The sequence below is a fragment of the Vulpes vulpes genome, chromosome 15, assembly GCF_048418805.1.
Source record: "Vulpes vulpes isolate BD-2025 chromosome 15, VulVul3, whole genome shotgun sequence".
NCBI lineage: Eukaryota > Metazoa > Chordata > Mammalia > Carnivora > Canidae > Vulpes > Vulpes vulpes.
In genome coordinates this window covers 7,982,653-8,000,674 of record NC_132794.1, presented here as the reverse complement: position 1 = coordinate 8,000,674, position 18,022 = coordinate 7,982,653, and the positions used below count along the sequence as shown (strand labels likewise).

The following is an 18,022-nucleotide window of genomic DNA, read 5'->3' as shown; positions in this document are numbered from 1 at the left end:
CTCGGGACTGTGTAATAGGAACCAAATATGTTTGAAAGAGGCTGTCACCTGTGTGGCTCAGGGCCTCAGGCTCCAGTTTGAATTCTGATGTAATGCATGTTTTTCTCTTTTGTCCAACTATGGTATCAGAGTTTAGATTAAATGAAAATTAGAAGTTTCTGGCCCCATAGTAGTCAGTGATGGATGATTTACAGAGTACTAGTTTGCTGACTTAACTAAGCAGTAAATCTTTGTGTAAACTTATGTTTTCATTCCTCCTGTACATTTTCATTTTTCACTGTTTTTTGGAGATTTTCCAAACCATATACATTCAGTTTCCAGAGCATCTAACTCCAATGAGAGAGCATATGAGTTTGCAGAGCGTTCCTGCAAAGCCTGGCGGGGTTTGCCTCTCTTTCCCCAGGCTGACTGGCCACGCATGCTGTGTGATCCACCAACCAGGCTGAATTCTCAGAACATCCTCACTGACCACCTCACCCCAAGATAGACTGCAGTCACCTTCGGCAGGGGGAGATTACTTTCTCTTCAATTTTTGTTGATAATAAAAAAGTTGTAAAAGCTGACTTATAAGAAAAATATGTATTCAAATTGGGACTTAATTTGATAATTATAGGTAGTTTTTTAAAAAATAAAAGTAGTTTGCTTTATCTTTTCAAATTACAAAAGCAGTATGTGTTCATAGTAGGAAATACAAATAAAAAGCCTTTGAAGAACCCCAGAGACCCACCCCCTAAGGTAACCAGTATTATGATATTGGTATATATTTTTCTTAAACTCTTTTATATGTGTGTGTATATGTGAATTTAGTTAAAATTGTGTCTTTTTCCACTTAGAAATGTATGTACCTTCTTTTCATGCTAGGAAATAAGTTAACTGTTGGTATTTCAAGCCAAACTTAGTTCTGAGCTTTGCAGTGGCCTTCACCTGCCCTTCCCTGGGACTGACGCTCCCATTGCTCCCCTGACCCTCCCATCAGGGGCCACAGAGTGGAGCTAGAACGCCTCATCCTACTGCATCTACTGCATCAGGGCCAGGGGAGACAGAAAACCCCATTCAGCAGTTCAGGGTCTTCAGAGCCTTTAGGCACTGTCTCCATCTGCATCCCTGACCTTAATCCCACAGCCAGGGCTGCTTTCATTCACTTGCCTGACAGTTTATGAAGAATCCTGTTGGGGCCAGGTTCCTTGCAGTTGCTAAGGATATAGATGAACAGGGCTCCTTCCTTGCCTTCAGGGTGCTCAGAGTTTGTTGGGGAGGAGGAGTGGGAAATAATGGTGCAGTGTGTGTAGGTGCTGTAAGCTGTAGGGGGAACTTGTGCCTGGTGTCCTGGGTGGCACGGTGGCTCTGCTTTCACAGAAAGTGCTGTCTGTGCTCACCAGACTGTGTGCTGCTTGAGCCGGAAACTCCCATTCAGCTCTGTGCCCTCGCGCCCTGCACAATCCCTGACCACGGATGTTTGCTGAATGAGCCATCAGTTTGTTTTGTTTTGATTTGCACACGTAATCCACATTCATAGAAACTTTAGAAAATAGCAAATAAAATAATTAAATCTCTCTTAACTGAAAGTAACTGCTATTCACATTTTATGTTTTTCCAGGCTCTTTACTAGGTTTCTCTCTCTACACGCATTCTCTTTATTTAAAAAAAAAAAATGAATTCCATGATTGTGATACATACTTTTTGTAATCTGCTTTTATTCAGAGGTTGTTGCCACCAGCCTTTGTGGACTTCCACCACGATTTCAGTCAGCCCCACTTCCCTGGTGTGGATGTGTCATAATTTATGTTTCTGTCCCCAACTGTTAGGTAATTAGATAAAAGGATTAATTTATAATAATTCATACCATAGTTTAGGTATGGGATGGGATAAATAGAAATTTGTAATAATTTCCTGGGAACCTATTAACCATATAAAACAGGGTTTTTTTCTGTGAGTAAATTAGAACTTTAAAGTATATTTTTTCTTTCGTATGTTTATAGTTTTTCTTAAGAAATGCTATTCAAAAATAAGTTGTTCTCGCAGCCTGCTTAGCTATAATTGGGAGTAATTTGCCACTTTAATGACAAAGTGTTTAAAGGCCACTTGTAGAAGAGCTCATGTGGCAAAAAGGAATGTAGCTCTTTATTAATTGGGATACGTTTCTTCCCACAGGCATTGGGCGCAGCTTCCTGTGAACTGTGCCATGAGATATTCAAATCCAAAAACGTGCGTGTACTAAAATGTGGGCACAAGTTTCACAAAGGGGTAAGAATTCTCTTTGGCCATCCTCCTATCATGAATTTTGACTATGAGGTATTTTGAAAATAAAAAGGGACTTTTTGGGATCCCTGGGTGGCGCAGCGGTTTGGCGCCTGCCTTTGGCCCAGGGCGCGATCCTGGAGACCCGGGATCGAATCCCACGTCAGGCTCCCGGTGCATGGAGCCTGCTTCTCCCTCTGCCTGTGTCTCTGCCTCTCTCTCTTTCTCTCTGTATGACTATCATAAATAAATAAAATTAAAAAAAAAAAAAGGGACTTTTTTTCATAGGCGTCAATACTTCTTGTGTTTTCAAAGCATTTTCCTTATAAGCCTTCTTGTGCCAGTGTTCATTGTCTCCCTTTCCAAAGATTGCTGCTGTGGAAAGGGGGAGAAGCCTCTAGGCTCTAGGTGTGCAGCTCTGCACACTGGCCTTTCCATCCAGCACATCATGGGTAGAGGAACATAGCCCTAGTCGGCTCTATCAACTGTGTTGGTGCTGAAATTCAAAACAGTATTTGTTTCTTAAAAGGTAATTTCTTACATGGCTGAATAGATGCAGAGTACAACATTTTGTCATTTTAGTGCAGTATATGAAGTAAGTTTAACATTTTAGAGTAGGAAAGCTAAACCTATCTGGGTCCATTGTGCCTTATCCTGGGAGATCTGGGTTTGTACCCTTTCCAAGATCTGTGGGTGAATATTTTGGGTGCTGTGGGCATTCATTCTACACCCCTGCTTCTTGTTGGAATAGATCAAGTCTCTGCCATGTCAGTTTATTAATCCCTTGAAAAGGGAAATAAATATAATATACTTACTAGGAGAAGTCAAGACAGCTTGCAGTCTCTTGCATGGCCTGTCTCCTGCAGGTATAGGGCTGTTGTGCCTGGGCTCTCAGACTTAACACCCAGCTCTGTAGCAGCAGCAGGCCACCCATGTGCAACTTGGGACCACAGTGGGTAGGCAGGCTCCAGTCAAGGCTCTGGTGTGCAGGCTGGTGGGATGTACAAGAACCAAGACCAGGATGAGAGAAGATTGGTTAAAAATTGAGTGAATCCCAGGACCAAGGAAATGCTGACCCCTGGAATGAAATGCCAAGACTGAAGTTGGAGTGTAGGGAAAGTGGAGGGGCAAAGCTGTCCCCCCTAAGATGAGGTCAGAGGCCCAGAGTTCTTGGGTCACATTCTGAAGCGAGATGTTTTATTCCTAGGGCTTGGGGCACACTCCTAGCTTGAGTAACCTTCAGTGTTCCTGAGTGTTGGGCAGCTTCAGGCCCCACCAGACTTGGAGGTGATGTCTATTGAGCAGCACAGGAGAGCAAAGGCTCCACGTGATCCTGAAGAGACTGACTGGTTTCATTTTCTCATTTTCAGTGCTTTAAGCAGTGGCTGAAGGGGCAGAGCACTTGCCCGGCCTGCCTCGATCAGGATCTCCTGTAAGAAGAGTAGCGGCACCTTCTGGAAGAGGCCAGCCTGCTTTTCTAGGTAGTCACAGGTTCACTGAAGAGTAATTTACTGGTTTGTTGGATTGGAAGAATAACAATTATATTACTTCTGGTATTATAAAAGGCAAACATTTGAAGATTCTTTGCACTGTGTGTCGCAGCGCTAATAAATGGAGATCTTTAATACAGTTGATAGTAATTTCCCTGCTCTTATTAAACACTTCGATAATAGCAAATAGTGGCTAATAAAATTATGTGTAACCACATCCCTAAATTGTTGAGGCTGCTTACAGAGATGCTTTCTGAGATGGAAGGCTTCTTTTGAGAGTATTGTGAGCACCTCAAAGCAGTACTTCAATTGTAAGTATTCTGATGTCTTACAGTGCCCCAGGTTAAAATTTTTACAAGTCAGTATTCCTTAAAATATGCCTACATTTTTCTTCAAAGATTCTGCATTTAAATGGGTTTAAGCAAACACATTTTAATAATCTGTACTAAAGGGTAACATACTGACTGATGTAAACCAAAAGATTCAAATCTCCTTTTTAGAAAATACCATGTGATTTTTGCTTATTCATTTCATTATTTTATTCCCCCCAATAGATCTATAGAGAGCTTATTTTTTATCACCTAAAGATATGATTTGATTTTTGAAAATCAATTACAAATACTTTATTAGTGTCAGCCAAGACCTTTTTTTGCCTTGAAAATTGAGGCTACATATTCATCACCCGAATCCTACATTTGGAATTTTTTCTTTGAATATCATACTCTTATTAAGAGCATTTGTCCCTCTTCATGAGAGATGACTAATGTTGGGGTGTCTCTAACACATAGTGGGCACCGTAGGGAAACATTCACCATCATTCCCCTCCCTATCCTGACACCAGGAAGAGACACTTGTGTAATTAGACAATCTTGAGGTGTCCTTGTTTCACTGGTTCCGTGTTTGACATTTGTGTGAAGTAATGCATGCACTCTTGTGTACTGTGGTGTGAGAACAAAACTTTAACTGCATTAGAATCTGTTAAAATATTAGATATCTTTAGTGACTTGTAGACCATGGCAAATATAGAAACATGAATTCTGGACACATTCCATAGTCTCTCAGACATCAAAAAATGTTTTTCATCGTGTTCTTTGTTCCCCTGGAAGTTCACAGTCCCAAGTTCGTGAGTTAATTTGGTTGCCTTCCTCAGCCTTGGTTCCTTGTGAGTTTTGATGTCTTAGTGACTTAGTCCATAGGATGCTCACTCTGTATTTTGAAGCAGATTCTCCTTGCAGGTCCCTGAAACATTGTCTACATGTTCATAATAACTGAGAACTGTAGGTAGGAAGATATGTAGGGACCAGCTTTTGTAGCAGCAGGTACAAAGGAAAAGAGCAGCTGGAGAGTGAGAAAATGTGTTTTGTGCATCAAATACTTGTGAACATGCCTTACACATGTCCTGGTGTAAGTTTCAAAATAAAGAGCATTCTAAAATAGTTTACTGTTGTGCTTGTCCATTTTTCTCAAGTAAATTTTAAAAAGGATTCTACTAGAAAAGTCAAGACACATATTTTATCTTCATTTGGAAAAGAAGAGCCATGATTTGTCCAAAGAATTGTAGGATTCTAACCAAAAATCTTGGGAAATTTTAGAGCCTGGATCGAAACATCCCTTTGTGCCTAAATAAAGGTTGCTAAACTCAAGTTCATATGTTTAGCTATTTAATTTATGAATAGAAAGTTTATACACAGATTATAGTTTACTATTTTAGCTAATGTAAGATTCGGCTAATTAGCTCATGTGAATACATAGAAGAATGTTGAAGTTAATCAAATTACAATCCTCAGTATCTGTTTTCCTTTGAGGTACTTGGGGATTCTGTGGACAACTGAGGCTGAGCAGTAGGGTTTCTCTTCTTGAGAATCTTCTGGTGAGTTCTGCGATGATTGAAGAAAGCCAATATTATCAGCGTATGGTTTTTTTTTTTTAATTGATTTATGATAGTCACACACAGAGAGAGAGAGGCAGAGACATAGGCAGAGGGAGAAGCAGGCTCCATGCACCGGGAGCCCGACGTGGGACTCGATCCCAAGTCTCCAGGATCACGCCCTGGGCCAAAGGCAGGCGCTAAACTGCTGCGCCACCCAGGGATCCCTCAGTGTATGTTTTTAATCTGATAGCATTTAATTCAAAACATGTATAACTAAAACAATAACTATTCTAGGAGTTTATTTTCTCTGCTGAGCAGCTTAGTCTATAATGGATCATCCAATATAAATTTGAAATGGTACCCTGGCAATGCAAAATGTTATTACATTTTAAGGTAAATTCTAAGACTGTATAGTGGATGCAGGTGGGCAAAGTGTTCACACCAAAGCCCAGAGACATTGAAACTCAGGCAGTTTTTAAATCGATTGACCCTCTCGGAAGACCTGGATTAAAGAAACAGGCAGAAGAGACAGTAGCCAAGGTAGAAACTCTCCTCTTACCACAAGAGGTACTTGTGATGAGGCTGATGAAAGGCAGACAGTAAAGTCTATCAGTACAAGGACCAAACATATCTCTAATATCCTTCATTAAAGAAATAGGAAATGCATATAGGTGTTCTAAATCTTAAAAACTGTATTATAAGAATAATTGTAGAAACAGTTGATCAGTCATGTGTAATCCCTTTTTTATTTTCTCCTCTCCACTCTGCCAAGGATCTGAGAAGAACGGTTGGTCTGCCTTCATATAGCCATATACCTGAAGTGCTTTGCTGAGAAGGATGGGATGGGCAAGGTCTGGAAACCAGTGAAAATGAATGTGTATTGAGTACATACGACATGCTGGGCACTGGGCTAGATGTTTTGATACAGCAATAAACAAGAAATCAGGACTTTGAAACTGAATAGACAATATATGGTATGATTCCTGGTGTTAAGGGCTTTGTAGAAGTAGGTATATAGACTAATAGTAATATTAATAATCTCATAAAGTATTTGGCCTAGTGCCTAACATAAATCCTTGATAAAAGGAAAGTAGTAACTAAGATTAGAGCCTGAAGGGGCACCCAAGTGGCTCAGTTGGTTGAGCTTCTTCTGCCTTTGGCTCAGTCATGATCTCAGGGTCCTATGATCAAGCCCCATATTGGGCTTCCTGCTCCGCTGGAAGTTTGCTTCTTCCTCTCCCTCTGCTTCCCCTTCTTGTTCTCTCTCGTGCATGCTCTCTCAAATACAGTCATTTTTTAAAAAGAGATTAGGGCTTGGAAATTATACAGAGAATTTTGTGGTCCTATGTAAGAAGGGCTTTGTTAGATTAGGAAGTAGAATTTCTAGTGTAGTCCAGACTCTGGAATGTGATCAAGTGGATAAGAACAGAAGAAAACCAAATCACCTCAAAGTCATTTGAAAAATACAGCTTTGTTCCTTAAATCTCTCTAAGATGATTGTGGATAATGTCGTGATACAGAAAGGAAAGTTCAACCTGTGGCTTTCACCACAGATTACCTGGACAAGCAGGTTTGAGGCAGCCTTTCCATACAGTTGAGATTGAGGGCCAGAGCTGTAGGGCTGGGTCACTTAGGGTATTTGTGCTGTAGCATAGGAGGGGTCGAGGTGAGGCTAATTCAAAGGTGTGTGATCTTGACTCCCTGGTTTGGGGTGAGAACTGTGCTCATTCATGCTCTCACTGCCTCTAGGTCATACTGTCTCTCCTTATTTCCCCTTCAAGAGTGAAAGAAAAGGGCACCTGGAAGTACCTGACTCGATTTCAGCTCAGGTCATGATCTCAGAGTCATGAGATAGACTCCACAACAGGCTCCATGCTGGGCTTGGAGCCTGCTTAAGATTCTCTCTCCTACTCTCCCTCTGATCCCCCAACCCACATGTGTCCATGCTTGCTCTAAAAAAAAAGAAAAGGGAAACGTAAAATATTATTTTGCAAAAATGCAGAAATTAGCGCTTGGAAACTGGAAAATCCTAATAAAACAACCATCAATAATCAGAAAAGGTAGTTTTGGATATACCTATGGAGAAAAGTGAACCTTGATATCACACCATACATAAATATGAACTCCAAATGGATCATGATCCTAAGCATGGAAAGTAAAATAATAATAAAGTTTCTGAAGGAAACAGATGATCTTTCTGGCCTTGGACTAGGCAAAGATTTATTAGGACACAAAAAAACACCATGAGGGTAAAAATATGAAAAATTGGATGTCATTACAGTTAACTCATTATCAAATTACCCTTGAGAGAAAAGTCAAGCCATAAAGTGGAAAAAATTCAAAAGACCCAGACATATAAATGTTACATATTGATAAAAAAGACAATATTATTAAAAATGAGCAAATGTGGCCATTTCACAAATATCCAGATGGTTAATAAGCATTTTAATAGCCAAATTTGTTCAATATCCATCACCAGAGAAGTGTAAAAATTGGAATGAAATACTGCTAGATACCCACCAGGATGGCTAAAATGAAGAGGACTGACACTACAAAATGTTAGCGAAGACGAGCTACTGGAACTCTCCCAGGCCGCAGTTGGGAGTGTAAATTGGCACGCCCGCAATAACCATATTTACTAAAGCTAGCGCTATAGTACTCATGGACACAATTCCACTCCCACACATACGCTTAACAGAAGTGCATGCAATAGTACGAGTATTTTTATACTGTCTTTGTTCATAATAGCCTCAAACCAGAAACAACCCAGAAATGGACAAATTGTGGTCTATCTATACAATGTTACATCTTAGAAATGAAGGAATTAGCACTATACACAACACTGATGACTCACAGGATACTGAATAAAGGGGCACCTGGGTGGCTCAGTGGTTGAGCGTTTGCCTTTGGCTCAGATCGTGATCCCGGGGTCCTGGGATCGAGTCCCACGTCGGGCTACCCGCAGGAAGCCTGCTTCTCTCTCTGCCTCTTTCTGTGTGTCTCACATGAATAAATAAATAAAATATTTTTTAAAAAATACTGGGCAAAAGCAGCCAAAACAGAATTCCATATATGTGTGAATTTCAAGAACAAGAAACCAAAGTGGGAGAGGTCAGGGTCACAGTGACCTCTGGGGTGTTGCTGCGGACAGGGAAGGGGCTTGTCCACCTGGTTCTAGAAATGGGTATCTTCTTCTGAGTTACTCTTACCTGAATAGATCATTTGGAAAATTCATGGAGTGGTATGTTTAAAATTGTGCCCTTTTCTGTAGTTCTTGTCAATAAAACTAAACGAGCGCAAGAAAAACAAGATAATCAGCCTGGGCCCAAGAGGCCTAGTGATTACTCTGGTCTCTGGGCAGAGCTCCTGGAATGGCTCATCACGCACGTGTACCCATGGCCCTCGTTACTGTTAGACTAAATTCCCACCGGAGGCCTGGGGCTGATCTACACGCCCCACCACAGAACAACTCCCTTCTTGGGTTGCCGGCTCCTGCCTCCTCCCAGCTACGACCCCAGCCAGCCAGCGGTTCTTCAGGAAGCTGCTCTGCAGGATAGTAAAGAATGTGAGCCTGATTCCAAGCTTGTAACTGCTGCTGAATCAAGAGAAGAAGCCAAAGAGCACACCTTGATAGGAAGGTCGTGCAAGTTGTCTTGGAGTTGCCCGGTACTGGCAAGTGAGACCATTCTCTTTGCAAGGACCAGCTTTGCCATCTTCCTTGGCCTGCGGGAGGTCTGGGACGCTGGTGTCGGTTTCTACTGGCCCAGGTGGCAAGCACCAGTTGTAAATTTTCGGGAATTTTTGTGAGCTGGCTATTCAGCACAACTTGAAAATTGTATAGACTTCCCATTAAATTATATAAAAAAGCAAAGGTAATTCCTGATTGCTGTAAGTTTATGCTTTTGGGGTTACTGATGAACGTAGAATTTGTATAGTGCAAATATGTATAGTGGGATCCTATGTATCTCTTCCCAACTCTTTTCAATGCTGGGAGTATTTACACCATAGAAATTGGTAAATGCTACATGTCAAGAATTCCCCTCCCTGCTGCCCTCCACCCTAAGAAACAGCTGGTCTGATGGCGCCAAAGGTGCCCTTTATGTCTTTCTCATTTGACATTTGACACGGTGATTGGGGCTTTTAATACGTAAGCCCTTTGAGATGATTTCTGCTGAGTGAGCTCCTTCCCACTGCTCTGTGTGGTGAGCTCCTCACTCTCACTGCCATCCCAGGGCCACTGCGACACACAGGCCCGGAGACAGAGGCCAGAGTCTGTGCTGGAGTCGCCCCTGCCCCTTCTCAGCACCTCCCAGCAGCCACTGTTCCCGTCACACCTGGCCCTGCTGTGGGTCCTCCTCTACAGAGAAAACCCAGGAAGCTACCCTTCTGCCTCTGCTGAGGCCCTGTCTCAGGAGCTTACAGGTAAATCCTCAGCAGGTGTGCTTCAGGGCTGCCAAACAAGCATCGGACGACCCCAAGCCAGAGCAACTCCTCTTACCTCCCTGGAAGCAGGAGGTGGCTTGAAATGGGGCCAGCCCTCAAATCTTACCACGAGAGCCTTCACAACAAAGCGGTTGGTATTTATTACCCAGGCTTCTGTGGCAGGACACTTCAAAGAGGAAGGCTTGCTCTTTCTAACATGTGCTTTTGTGTCGGACAGAGGTGTCATTGTTTTCAGCAAATACCTTGGGACTCCAGTGAATAAATACCATTCTGTTTTCTAACTCTTTTCCCCCTCCGTTTTTCAAAAGTTATGTAGAAAGGCATTTTGCCTAATTCCTTCAGCCTTCTATTTCAGCTTCTATTTATTTGGTGTGATATAAAGGTCTTAATTTAGATCTCCCTGCTACCAGTTCCAAGAAATCCGCCACCAGCTCCAAGCTTCGTGTCCTGAAGTGCCACCCCATTCCAGCGGGGTGAGCCAACAGCCTCCGAAAAAAGAAAGCAATTGAACAGATCGACATTGTGCATCCAGACGCTGGACGCTGCCCCAGCGCCAGCGGGACTCCAGCTTTGATTGGGGCCTCATTGGAGGCCACATTGCTGTTGCTTCCAGTTCCAAAACCACCACAACCTCTAAATTGGCCAGACTTTTGAAAGCCGGGGCACAGCACTTGCTACAAGCTTTCCCCGTGACAGACACGACCATCAAGACCTGCTTCTTGGGCCTTTGTGAGACGGCGGAGCCCATGTCTCCATTCCTTCTCTCTTGTCCCCTAAGGGCCCTCTCCCGGAGGCCAAGGGCTTTGTCTCCCTTTCCACCTTCACTTCTCTCAAGAAGTTTCAGTGCATCCTCACTGTGCTTTCTGGAAATAAGCCACGTGGCTCTGGTCACTGATGAGCTGCTGAACCACAGCACGTCCACTATTCATTCATGCATTCAGTCACTCATCAAATCTTCACTGAATGCCCAGCACCTGCAGGCATTGTTGTGAGTGCAGGAGATGTTCCAGGGAACAGAAGACACGAGAGGCCTGTCCTCAAGTCTTCCAACGTTCCATAGGGGAGGCTGGCATTAACTAGCATAGTAAATTACATGGTATGTCGATGACTGACCAGAGAAGAATAGAGCCAGGAAAGAGATGGGGCAGTGTGTCTGGGAGGCTAGAGGTCACAGACTTAGGGACCAGGGAAGGGAACATCTGAGTGGAGCCCTGGAGGAGCCAGGCAAAGACCTGTGGAGGTGAGGGAGGACTGGGCAGCCCAGGCAGTCAGGACAAAAGCTAGGCTAAGAGAGGACCTGCTGGATGTTCAGGGAGAGCAAGGTCAGTGTTCCCCTTATTCTGGTGGATGGTGCAGGGACAGGAGGTCCCCAGGGCAGAGATGGGGAGCAAGGGGTGGAATTGGGGCTTGGGGTGGAGGTGTTTCAATATCTGGCAGGCAATACAGCTGATCGGCCCTCGTTAAATATCAGTCCTAAGTGTGGGCTTGGCCTAACAAGGGACTTGCCCTGGGGCAGCCAGTGGGCATTTCTGATGCAATTTGGACTGTATTCTATCAGGCTCCTAACTGCTTCCACCTCGACACCCTGGCCCCACTCCCTTTCTTCTCTAGAACATCAGATGATGTTCTGGACTCAGACCCCACAGACCTCCAGTGGATCTGCCCAGCAGGACTGCAGGTACACCAGTGGGCTCATGAATCCTGAGCCCCTTCACCTTTATTATATTGAGGAGATTCATTTGTATTCTTGGTTTGCTGAGGTTTGTGTGTGTGCGTATATGTTTTAAATCAAAACCACCACCCCCAACCTCAGGTCATCAGCCTCATTCTTTCTTCTCATACGTATAACCCAAACCCAGCCCCTGACCTGAAGCCACCAGCTCCCAGTGCTCCCACTGCCAGCTAAGACACCCAGACCTCCCCTTTCATCCTGCTGCACTTTGCTCCCTGAATGTTATTAGTGTGGCCTTGGTAAATTGTTCAACCTCTTAGAACCTTGGTTTTCACATTCACACAACCAGGATTATTGAGAGTGTGCCATGCACATAGTAGCTGCTCAATAAACATTTTTTTAAAAACCACTGCAGCCACAGGATAAGAGCCACACACTCCAAACTGGCTGTGGTGGCCGCCATGTCTGATGCCCCCAACCTCCATCTCTCCTTCCTCACAATCCCCATCACAGGCTCTGCCCTTCACTGTCTCCCAATATTCCTTTTACAAATAACCATTTCTCAAGTGTAATAAAATGTTCTGGCTACTGCAAGTGATCACAAACATTACAGCCTTTAATTTCTCCAAGTACTCTAAAAAGTAGAGATCACTTCTACCCCCATTTTCCAGAAAAGAAACCAATCTAAAGGGTTAAATTAACTTCACTAAGATCACAAGGCTCAAAAGTGAGTCAGGATTTATACCTCTAGGCCATGATTCTGCTCAAGCCATTCATCAGTTGGCCACTTCCCCTTCAGCCTGAACAGTTTAGCCTCCCACACCCCAACAAAACATCTGACTATGTAGACTACAAAATCCTTGGAATTCTCAGTTCACCTGCTGCATGCACCTACACCACAGCTGCAGTGGATTCCCTTTGTATTACCCTGTGAGGCCACACAAGTGGTGTCCCATGGTTACGTGGCTTTCTCCATGGTTACAGTGCTACAACCCGTGTGTCACTCATGTTGTCGGGAACAGAACTTAACAGAGTCCTCCATACCTTCTTATTCTATTTTCTTCTTATCTGTAGATGGGAGACAACTCTGTTATTGCTTGGAGCCCAGTGACTTCTAATTAGGCCAGTCTCTTTTTTTTCTGAAAATTTTGGTTGCCTCTCTTTCCCTCTTTCTTTGGTCCTCTCTTATTCCATTATGTGCCTTTAGCCTATTTTCTCAGCTTTCTGTCCAGCTTCCATCTTTTTTTTTTTTTAATATTTATTTATTTATTTATTCGTGAGAGACAGAGAGAGGCAGAGACACAGGCAGAGGGAGAAGCAGGTTCCATGCAGGGAGCCTGATGTGGGACTTGATCCCAGGACAGGATTACACCCTGGGCCGAAGGCAAGCTCTAAACTGCTGAGCCACCCAGGCATCCCCAGCTTCCATCTTAGAATTACCTTTATTGCTATCTTGGGTTGGACCCATACCTTCCTCAGTGCATGTTTTTCTTTTAGTTGGTTTACAACTTTTTTTAGGATCAATGTGTTAATTTCTACAAAAATAGCCTGCTTGGATTTTAACATGGATTTAATTAATCAATATGAGGAGACTTGACATTTTTACAATATTCAATCTTCCACTCTATGAACATGGTACATCTCTCTATTCAAGTCTTCTTTAGTTTCTCTCAGGAATGTTTTTGCAGTTTTCAGAGAGATCTTACACATATTATGTCAAGTTTATACAAGTATTTTCTTTTTTTGATGCTGTTGGTAATGATTTTTGTTTTAATGTCAATTTCTGATTCCTCATAACTAGGATATTGAAATGCAAGTGATATTTGTATATTTATTTTACATTGTACAAACTTGCTAAGCCAACTTATTCCAGTAGCTTTTTTATAGACTGAAGAACTTTCTTTTTCTTTTTTTTTTTTAAGATTTTATTTATTTATTCATGAGAGACCAGAGAGAGAGAGAGAGAACGGCAGAGACACAGGCAGAGGGAGAAGCAGGCTCCATGCAGGGACCCCGGCATGGGACTTGATCCTGAGTCTCCAGGATCACGCCCTGGGCTGAAGGCGGCGCTAAACCACTGAGATACCCAGGCTGCCCTAGACTAAAGAATTTTCATTGATAATCGTATCATTAGACGATAAAGACAGTTTTAATTCTTCCCTTCTATCCTGGATTTCTTTAATGTTTTGTCTTACTGAACTGTATAAAATACTGAATAGAAGCAGTGAGAGCAGGCAGTTTTACCTATTCTTCATCTTATGCTGAAAGGACTCAGTATTTTTCCATGTTTATAATGCTAACTATAGGTTTTTCAGAGATGCCCTTTATTATATTGAGGAAATTCATTTGTATTCTTGGTTTGCTGAGGTTTGTGTGTGTGCATGTATGTTTTAAATCAGAAATATCAAAGTCAGACAAACACACCACACAAAAATAAAATTACAGGCCAATATCCCTGATGAAGGTAGATGCAAAAATCTTGAACAAAATATTAGTAAACAAAACTCAACAATACATTAAAAGGACTATGCACCATGATTAAATGGGATTTACCCGAGGCAGCAAGGATGGTCCAATATCTGGATATCAATCAATGTGATACACCAAATTGACAAAATGAAAGATCAAAATCATATGATTATCTCAATAGCTGCAGAAAAAGCATTTGACAAAATTCAACATTCATTTATGATAAAAAATGAATAAAGTGGGTGTAGAAGGAATGTACCTCAACATAATGAAGGCAGTATATGACAGACCCATAGCCAACATCATACTCAATGGGGAAAAACTGAAAACTTTTCTTCTAAGATCAGGAGCAAGACGAGTTTGCCTGCTCTTGCCACTTGCATTTAATAGAGTAGTAGAAATCCTTGCCACTTAGACAAGCAAGAAATTAGGCAAGAAAATTACACAAGAAAAAGCAATAAACGGCATCCTAATTGGAAAGGAAGAAGTGAAACTCACTATTTACAGATGACATAATACTGTATATAGAAAACCCTAACGACTCCACCAAAAACTATTAGAACTCTAAATGAATTCAGTAAAAATCAGAAGGTACAAAGTTAGCATACAGAAGTTGGTTGCATTTCTATACACTAATAATGAGCTATCAGGAAGAGAAATTAAGAAAACAATTCTATTTGCAGTTACATCAGAAAAGAATAAAATACCTAGGAATAAATATAACCAAGGAGGTGAAAGACCTGTACTCTGGAAACAATGATACTAATGGAAAGAAATTGAAAATGATGTAAATAAGTGAGAAGATACACTTTCCTTACAGATTGGAAGGATTAATATTGTTGATATTAATATCCACACTATCCAAAGCAATCTATAGATTCAATGCAATCCCAATCAAACTGCCAATGGCATTTTTCACAAAAGTAGAACAAAGAATCCTAAAATTTGTATGGAACCTCAAAGACCCTGAATACACAGAACAGAAGGAAGAACAAAGCTAGAGCTGTTATGCTCCTGACTTCAACATATGCAATAAAGCTATAGTAGTCAAAACAGTATGGTACTGGCACAAAAACAGACATACATATTAATGGAATAGAATAGAGAGCCCAGAAAGAAACTTTACATATACACTCAATTAACTTATGACAAAGGAAGCAAGAATATACAATCAGGGAAAGACAGTTTCTTCAATTAATGGTGTTAGGGAAACTGGACCACTATCTTACACTAGATACAAAAGTGAATTAAAGACTTACATAAACCCATAAAACTTCTAGAAAGAAGCATAGGCAGTAAGCTCTTCGACATCAATCTTAGCAATATTTTTTTGGACCAGTCTCAGGCAAGGGAAACAAAAACTAAAACAAACGGGACTGCATCGAACTAAAAAGCTTTTGCACAATAGCCAAACTGTGGAAGGAGCCTCGGTGTCCATCGAAAGATGAATGGATAAAGAAGATGTGGTTTATGTATACAATGGAATATTACTCAGCGATTAGAAACGACAAATACCCACCATTTGCTTCAATGTGGATGGAACTGGAGGGTATTATGCTGAGTGAAATAAGTCAATCGGAGAAGGACAAGCAGTGTATGTTCTCATTCATTTGGGGAATATAAATAATAGTGAAAGGGAATATAAAGGAAGGGAGAAGAAATGTTGGGAAATATCAGGAAGGGAGACAGAACATAAAGACTCCTAACTCAGGGAAACGAACTAGGGGTGGTGGAAGGGGGGAGGAGGGCGGGTGTTGGAGGGGAATGGGTGACGGGCACTGAGGTGGACACTTGACGGGATGAGCACTGGGTGTTTTTCTGTATGTTGGTAAATTGAACACCAATAAAAATTAATTAAAAAAAAAAAAAAAAAAAAAAAGCTTTTGCACAACCAAGGAAACCATCAAAAAAATGAAAAGGCAACCTACTGAATAGGAGATGATATTTGCAAATCATACATCTGGTAAGGGATTAATATCCAAAATACATAATGAATTTTTACACAACCTAATATTAAAAATTTTTTAGATGGGCAGATACTTCTGAATAGACATTTTTACCCACAAATATATGTAGATGGCTAAGAGGCACATAAAAAGATCATCACTAATTATCAGGCAAATGCAAATCAAAGGGAGCCACAGCCACAGTGAATTACCACCTCACACCTATCAGATTGGCTTTATCAAAAAGACAAAACGAGTGTTGGAGAATGTGGAGAAAAGGAGACCCTTTTACCTTGTTGGTGGGAATGTAAATTGGTGCAGCCACTATGGAAGACAGAATGGAGGTTCCTCAAAATATTAAAGAGAGGACTACCATATGATCCAAGAATTCCACTTCTGGATATTTATCTAAAGAAAATGAAAACACTGATTGGAACCCCTATGTTCTTTGCAGCATTATTTTGATAGCCAAGCTATGGAAGGAACCTAAGTGTCCATTAATGAGTTGAATGAATAAAGATGATGTGGTATAAACATATGCAGTGGAATATACTCAGCCATAAAGAAGAATGAGACCCCTGGGTGGCTCAGTGGTTAAGTGCGTCTGCCTTCGGCTCAGAGCGTGATCCCGGAGTCACAGGATCAAGTCCCACGTCAGGCTCCCTGCATGGAGCCTGCTTCTCCCTCTGCCTGTGTCTCTGCCTCTCTCTGTGTGTCTCTCACGAATAAACAAATAAAATCTTTTTAAAAAGAAGAAGAATGAAACCTTGCCATTTGTGACAAAATGAAGGGACCTAGAGGGTATTATGCTAAGTGAAGTAAGTCAAAAAAAGACAAATACTATGATTTCACTTACATATGGAATCTAAAAAAAACAAATGAACAAACAAAACAGAAAGACTCATAGTTAGAAGGAAAAAGCCTTTAGTTACCAGAAGGGATAGGGGTTGGAGGGAAGGCAAAATATGTGAAGAAGATTTGGAGGTAAAATCTTCCAGTTAAAAAAATAAGTCATGAGGATGTAATGTACAACATAAGGAATAGAATCAGTAATATTGTAATAACTTTGTATAGTGACAGATGGTAACTAGATTTATCATAGGGATCATTTAGTAAGGTATGAAGATCTTTAATCACTATGATGTACACCTGAAATTAATAGGATATTATATGTCGGTTATATTTCAATTTAAAATTAAAGAAATCAGTGTTGGATTTGTCAAATTTTTTTCCTGCATCAGTTTGGATGATTATGTCATTTTCCCTTTTTAGTCTGTTAATATGGTAAATTATATTGATTGGTTTTCAAATGTTATGTCAATCTTACTTTCCTGGGATAAATCTCATTTGGCCATCCTTTTTGTATTATTGTTGAATTCAACTTTCCAATTTGTTTTAGAATTTTTGCATCTATGTCTATGAGGAATATTAGTATGTAATATCTTTTTTATAATGTCTTTCCCTAGTTGTGATAATGGAATAAATATTTGGCCTCATATAATCAGTTTAGAAGTACTCTCTCTTTGATTTACTGGAAGACTTTATGTAGAACCAGTACTATTTCTTTCATAAATGGTTGGTAAAATTCATCATGAAGCCAATGTACTGTTTTCATTTTGATTCAGTTCAAAATATTTTTTCATTTTGATTTTGATTTTCTCTTTTACCTATGGGTTATATTATTGGGGTACCTGAGTGGCTCAGTGGTTGAGTGTCTACCTTTGGCTCAGGTCGTGATCCCAGAGTCCTGGGATCAAGTCCTCCATCGGGCTTCCTGCGGGAAGAGGGAAGCCCTCTCCCTGTGTCTCTTCCTCTTTCTGTGTCTCTCATGAATGAATAAACAAAATCTTAAGTTATATATTATTTAGTTTCCAATTATTTGGGTTTTTAAAAG

General features: G+C 41.2%; 1 protein-coding gene across 35 annotated transcripts in view; it reads left to right on the top strand.

The window, feature by feature from the left end:
* Nucleotides 1-5,164, top strand: part of TTC3 (tetratricopeptide repeat domain 3) — a 118,322-nt gene extending 113,158 nt beyond the window's left edge. For all 35 annotated transcript variants that reach the window (XM_025987868.2, XM_072740599.1, XM_025987864.2 and 32 more), the window contains 2 exons: nt 2,152-2,244; nt 3,609-5,164. In XM_025987868.2, coding sequence (XP_025843653.2) covers nt 2,152-2,244; nt 3,609-3,674 — 159 coding nt within the window. In that variant the 3' untranslated portion in view covers nt 3,675-5,164. The remainder of the gene's footprint in view (nt 1-2,151; nt 2,245-3,608) is intronic.
* The last annotated feature ends 12,858 nt before the right edge of the window (nt 5,165-18,022 follow it).